The 7,120-nt window shown below is 29.2% G+C and overlaps 1 protein-coding gene across 2 annotated transcripts; it reads right to left on the bottom strand.

Annotated features, from left to right (window-relative positions):
• Positions 1-931: 931 nt before the first annotated feature.
• LOC145333922 (uncharacterized) lies at positions 932-4,708 on the bottom strand. Of its 2 annotated transcripts, none has more exons than XM_080179181.1 (7): positions 4,608-4,708; positions 4,224-4,287; positions 3,416-3,461; positions 2,669-2,714; positions 2,333-2,367; positions 1,481-1,573; positions 932-1,058 (listed from the first exon to the last, which is right to left on the bottom strand). In XM_080179181.1, exons 1-7 carry the CDS (start codon positions 4,677-4,679, stop codon positions 998-1,000), a joined length of 417 nt encoding a protein of 138 aa, XP_080035307.1. In that variant the 5' UTR covers positions 4,680-4,708; the 3' UTR covers positions 932-997. The 2 variants fall into 2 exon arrangements, with proteins under 2 accessions (XP_080035307.1, XP_080035308.1); XM_080179182.1 differs by having other exon boundaries at positions 4,233-4,287.
• Between the last annotated feature and the right edge of the window lie 2,412 nt (positions 4,709-7,120).

The following is a 7,120-nucleotide window of genomic DNA, read 5'->3' as shown; positions in this document are numbered from 1 at the left end:
ATTTGCTAAAGTTAAACCAATAAGATTTCTTGTTTCATTTCAATTTTTTATGATTTCCGAAAGAGTGTTTTCACAAAGTGACTTATTTACAATGTAGTTAAATAATTTTTATTTAATTAAAATGAAAAGAATGAAAACTATACACGTAAAAGATACATAATTTTTAAAAATATTTAAAAAAAATAAGTTTGAATAATCTTATTTTATATCATATTTGTATATGTGTCAAAAATAATTTTGTTGTATTGCATAAACATTTGTTGACATCTTGTCATGTTGACATCAAATTTAACCCTTTACAGCCAATTTTTATGTGTTTAAAATAGGTGAACGAACACAAACATGTTAATGTTAATTCATTGGTATATTGTAAAGATTTAACTTTTTAGTGAATTTTTAGAGTAAAATCATAAGGCCTAATTTTACTCTATACCAGAATACAATATTTATGAAGCAAAACACTCTAAAAGCTACGAATTTTACCCAAATAAAAAAAAGACCTTTTGCTTTGATCAAAATGACTACGGCAATAGTAAAAATTAATATTTAAATCCCCCCAAAAAAGTTTATTAGGGACTTAATTCAAATTTAGGCTCTGCAGTCTGATTTTACTGGTGTCATAGTATATTTTTTATATACGTTTTAAAAATAGGTTAAAAACAGTTTAAAGACATAATTGTCCGTGCTGACATATATAAAGCTTTAATGATAAAATAAAAGTTCAAACAAATCTAACAAGTAGTTGGTGGAGGAGGGGGAGGGATTAAGAAGTGATATCCCCCCCACCCCTTCCATCCCCTTAATATAGGCAATTTTTTTATATATTAGATATAACCCCCCCCCCCAAATATAAATTTTACTCTTAAAAATTTTAAGGAGGGTATAACCTCCCCGAATTCTATTAACTAACTCAAAAAAGCTAACAAATATAAATAATTGATAGAGTTGCTTTGCTACTTAAAATTAATGACAACAGTTAATCTTTTAAGAAATGCCACTATTTCTTTCGTCCAACTACTACTTCAATACTTTTGCTTCGCTTTTTCAAATCTTCTACCCTAAAAAATTAATCGGGTTGGTTGTTTTCTATTCAATTTATGGCTGTCAAAATTAATTTGAATTTTCTACATTTTCAAGTAGTATATTTAATCAAATTAACATTTGTAGAAAATTTAATGATAATTCTTTCAAATAATTCAATACCAGATATTTTGTTTTTGATAGTGTATTTTTAGTATCCTTTCTGTTTAATCAAGGATGACAAAATGCATAAGTAGCAGAGCATAGAAAATAATTTAGAGAGCAGATTTACGAAAGTCTTAATTCAAGTACATATTTCTATAAAAATCACAAAACCTTTCAAATATACGGTATGTATTTTTTGACATTTTTTTATTGTGTTTTGAAATGACTGATGGACGGACAGACAGACAATTGGAATTATAGAGTAGTATTGCTTCTAAAAAATATAATTGTTTACTTTCTTTTAATGCCTAAGGCATTTAATTCCAAGCAGTCTTCCCCCTCCAGGTATATCAGTATATCACAAACATCCAGTTTAGCACTCTTTTCCCTGTAATAATTGTAATAGTTAACTATCGCATCGTTTTACAGGCAGCTTTCCGTAGATATTAAAATTCAAAATTCTAAGAGTAAAATCAGTTTTGTTAGAATCAAGGGGTCAAAGGCCCGGGATAACAAAACTTGTATAAATTTTATTTTAGTATTCGTGGAAAATTTCCTTTTTTACTTTTTTTTAGACTTATAAAATAGCTGAAGAAAGTACAAATTTTAATATCTTTAGTTTTTTTTTAAAGGAATAAATCATACATTTAAATAAAAAAAACATGAATATTTTAAAGAATAATAAAAACATTAAACTAACTACGCCAGTACTGAACTACGCATTAATGTTAAACATTTGTTAATAATTAGTAAATTGTCACATCGACATAGGACCCGGGGGGGGGGGGCTGGGGTCATGAATGAGCTAGGCAAACTCACAGTGGGCTATAGTGTGCACATACATATAGCATTCATCAGTATTTCTTCATTAAATACTGGAAAATAATGTTAATGGTAAACATATACCAAAACAAATAATAATGTCCCCGTGTTACTTTGCATGGGTGGACATATATAATAGAGATAATAATTATGATTATCAATGAGATAATAGATTTGTAGTTAAATACATTTATGTTATTCTTCAAGTAGATATGTTCTTTAAATTGATGTAGTCAAGATTCCACAGAAATAAAGATGGAGGAAAACCGTCTGCTTTGATATAGCTCGTTTTACTATTACAGTAGTGGGTTTAATTAATACTTACGTAATACAAACTCCAAACTCTGGTACATCGTCTGCCTACAAAAGAAATAAGAATGGTAATTTCTATCAGGGTTCTAAAGGGATAAGACAATGGCCGTCAAATTGATGTATATTTACAATGATGATGCACAAAATTACTCCTGCTGTAGACTACAATTAGTGGTTGAAGCGTTTGGACGCTTTTTAATGAACCAACCAATCAAAATTCGGTATAAAATCAACGAACAAGAAAGCATCATTAAAATAACTTTGGAGACAAGTGTAATAAACAGCTTAATGTGCCCTTCCTCTCTGAATTTCTAAAGTTGTCATTGAAAGTTTAGATAAAAGAATTTACCTCCAGTTCATAAAAATCACAAAATTTCATTTTTTCCAGTTCGTTCCTAAATTATTTAATTTTATTATTCTGTTTGAATTAGTATACATACATATTCAGTTCTGTGTGTTCTAATTTAGATTCAGAACTGGTTTGTATTCGGAGGAATAAATCAGATTAAAAGAGTTGATGGGAAATAATTTTGAATCATGAAAATGTGATTTTTCAATCTTCAAGCTTTTAATCTATTTAATTTTAAAAATAGATTCACGCAACCTATCCAAAACTAAAAAACTATAGTTATTTCTCGCATCGTATTATAAACGGCTTTCCGCGGATATAGAATTACAATTATAAGTAAATATAACTGGTTTTAATCTTATGATTGTACATTTTTATATTCGTAGAAAGCTGGATATAATTCGGTGCTAGACATAGTTTTTTCGTATGGATGAGAACCGGTTCCTATCCACCGGATTTGAATGAATACGAGAAAACATATACATATACCCCTCTAACAACCACCATAATTTAGCTTAGGTTAGGTTAAATTGGATTAGAAAGGCTTATTTTTTATCCAATGTTTTTCAGCCAACAAATCAGAGAAAGGGTTTACAATGCTTTTGTTACCAGTATAATTTATACAGTCCAATGTCCCCTCTTTTTCTATACTGACAATTACTAGCATTTAAATATTTTATGCATGATGTACGTACAGACGTTTTACCGTACATACTTTATTTTTAGAAGAAAAAAATATTAACTTACTCAGAAAGAGTGACTGTAACAATTATTCGGTTCTTCAGCTCCTCTTCTGAAAAAATAGTAAAAATTAAAAAAACGAAGAAAAAAAACACAAAACAATAAAAATTCACAATTAGCCTTTTCAACAGATGTAATATTTACTTTTTGAAATTGTTACGCATACAAAAAAATACCAAGAAGGTATTTTAATACTTTGAAGTTTGAATTTTACAAATGTTAGACTGGATGCAAAATAGTTTTTTAATAGTGCTTTACAATTTAAAATTTAAATAGGGCATTTGGATTATTCTACACCCACTAAATCAACATACAAGCTACCAAGAAGTTGAAAAGAAATTTGTTGAAAGATTTTTTAAAATTTTAATGGTAAAAATCACACATCATCTCTTTGATTGCACTACCTTGATTTTCTGTTATTGCATAAAGTTATATCTAACTTTGTTTTTATTAGTACACACATATGGAATGTTAGTTTTGTTAGTTTGTTAGCTCGATAGCTCGATAGCTGCCTAAAGTCATCAACTCTACAGATATTAAATTTAAAAAAATTAAAATTAAAACCAGTTTGGTTAGTTTCAAAGGGCCAAAGGCCCGGACTAACAAAACTGGTTTTAATTTTATGATTTTCATTTTTATATTTATGGAAAATTGTCTGTACCACGATGCTATACATGATTTTCAGTATGGCTAAGAACAAGTTCTAATCCAGTTAATATTAATCGAAGCCATACTGAAAATGGTATGCTCATTGACGGCTTTTTAGCAGCTACCAGTACCCAGCCCTGGTTTTAAAAGGGGTTGAAAGGGTTACCTATGTTACCTAAAAGTCCAATATTTCCTTCCAACTCACTCTCTGAAAATCCCCGTTCATATTCCTAAAATCATATCATTTATTTTGTTTTAGCTAAATTTTTTATGGTAGAGAAAAAGCTGGATCTCGCTGTCATACCCATTATGAGATATCTCAATTCTAATATTATTAATAGTATCCCCATGTTAATACACAAAATTGCCACAATTGTAGATTACAATAAGTGGTTGAAACATTTAGATACTCAACTTAATGAACCAACCAATCAAAATTGAATAAAGTCACCAAAGTTGCTAGACTAAAAAATAAGAAAACCTAATGTTAAAACATTGGGGACCAGCGTAATAAACCTTCCTAATACCCCCTCCCTCCCTGGGTTCCCACCTCTGGTGTGTAGGTGGCAAATTCTCTGTTATTTTCTTCAGAGAAAGAAACATGTCTTACTGATGTGGCCATTTTTATAATTTCATATCTGAAACATTTAGTCTTTTTAAAAAAATTTTATATGAAAAGATGTATAATTTAGACACTTACCTGATCCAAGTGGTGGAGTGGAGACCCTTTTCGTCTGCTAGCATAAGGACGCGGCTGTGTTTAAATGCCCCCTCTATTGTTTTACTTTGATTTCTTTCTTTTTTACAGAAAGTAAACATTAAAAATGGGTGTATCTTACTTCTAGGTTAACACTACGTCTACCTAATATTACATTAGACTACATTAAAGGTTAAACCTACAATTGGAAATGTAGCAACTTTTATAATTACCAGTCTCTAGGGGCGCTTGAAGTTGAGGGTATCGATCCTCCAACTTCGAATTTTAGTCTAAAAATTTTTTTAAAAATACTTTTTGGGGAGTAATTCTTTTTTAGGAACGATATCTCTTGGGAATTTATTTGTGCCCAAAAAAAGTTTCCCAGGACCTATGTGATAAGTTACACTGTAAAGAAGATTTTGCGGTTAGCGAGGTCCTTTGATACATACAGACAGACACAGAAGAATTATCAGAATTTCTATACGATATTTTGAAGTTATTTCAGCTTTAAAAAATTATTTTATGTTACAAGCACTGTGACTTTATATTTGTAAATGTTCGTTTGTCAAACTGTCAGATTTTTAAACTTTACGTTTATGGATGTTGTTGTTCTTGTTTTCACTTAATTTGTTCACATTAAACAGCTCTAACAACGTTGTTACTAAATTCATAAGTTATCAAATTTGCTTATCAAAATTATATTTCCTATAATTATAATAATATTCATTTTAAATTATGTAATTTATTAAAAACAAGGACAATTTTGTATATTTGCATATCTTAAAATTCGACTAATTATTGATATTTGTTGAAACAGTATACTGTTAAACAGTAAATCATTGAAAATTTTATCTAAAAGATACAACTTATAAATAAATGCTTTAAAATCATTAAGAATATAAATATAAAGCATCTGCGCAACTATTTTATTTTCTTATTTTACTTTATCCACCTTTTTTACTTTCTAAGCATTTTAAAATCAAATTTAGACTTAATTCATAGAATATAGTTTTAAAAACTTTAAAGAGTTAAAGTTTAGAAAAACAAAAGGAAAAATATTATTCATACATTATTTACTAGTTATTTCACCATTAGCCTCCAAAAAGGGTTGTGGGAGGTTAGGACAATAGCTTAAATCTTTATATAATAGACAAGCGGCTTCGCCCCTAGCATCTAGGGACTCTATCATTAAAGATGGTTGAAAAAACCTAAAAACATCCGGGATTGCTTCCCTAACAAAAAGAAATCAATCAGTTCTGCAAATATTGGAATCGTAAGCTTCAGACAACAAACTTTACTACTTTATGTGATAATGTTATAGACTGATAGAATAGATCATGAAATATGCCGTTGTCGAATTAAATCAATGTCTTCTAGAGAACATACTTTATTACTTACAAAGTTAGCTATAGAGAAGCTTTGCTATTACCAGAATAAAAAGTTAAACACTTTAATGAGAAGCATAACTATAACTATTACTAGAGTATCTTGCATAAACAAACTGACAACTAATTATTTTCTGGCTGAAAGCCAAAGTAACAGAGACAGGCGTTTTGCAATAACAGCCAAATAAAATGATAGCAATAAAGCTAATTGAAAAATATTACAGATAGCTAAACAGAATACATTAATATTATCCAAAAATTTAATTTTCATTCTACAAGAGAACTTTGAACCATTAATAAATGTTATCACTAGAGATGTGCCCCTACTTTCCAGGGGTTCTGACGGGGAGGACGATCACAAAAAAATAGTCAAAAACCATCACATGACTTTATTTTAAAATAGCCTTAAAAAATAAAAGGACCAAATTAGGGCTCCCTACAATGAATAACGAAATCGGTTTAATTGTTAGCTAGATCTTACAAATTTGCAATAATATAAATTTTATATTTATAATGCCAAAGCTTTATGACATTTATATATTCAAAGCAAAAAAATTTCATTAAATTTGTACGTGATATTGTTAATCTTTTGTTTACACTGGTCATTTGTTAATTATAAATTTTAGCTAAAATATGTGAACACTCTTTTAGACGGTGGGTCGTCTTACAAGAAAATACGCGGTGTATTGTTGACTTTATTTCAGTTATGCAATTATATTCTGGTTAAGCTTCGCCTCTAGCCTCTAATTGATGCAGTAACACACCTAATTAATACGTATACTCAACATAATCAGTCTGTACAAATTTTAGTGATAGTTTATTCAGACAAAACAAGGATGACAACATCCATAAAAGCGAAGCACTGAAACGGTAGGACAAACGGACATTAAGTGTCAGAACTGAATAATTAGAATATATATGTATAAAAGTCGAAGGAAAATTGTAAGTAAATTTGTTAAAAAAACTGCCTGATACAGGGTA

Source organism: Acartia tonsa, chromosome 12, assembly GCF_053477335.1.
Source record: "Acartia tonsa isolate MP-2025a chromosome 12, ASM5347733v1, whole genome shotgun sequence".
NCBI lineage: Eukaryota > Metazoa > Arthropoda > Copepoda > Calanoida > Acartiidae > Acartia > Acartia tonsa.
Note: the sequence above shows the minus strand (reverse complement) of the source record. Positions and strands in the feature narration are given on the sequence as shown.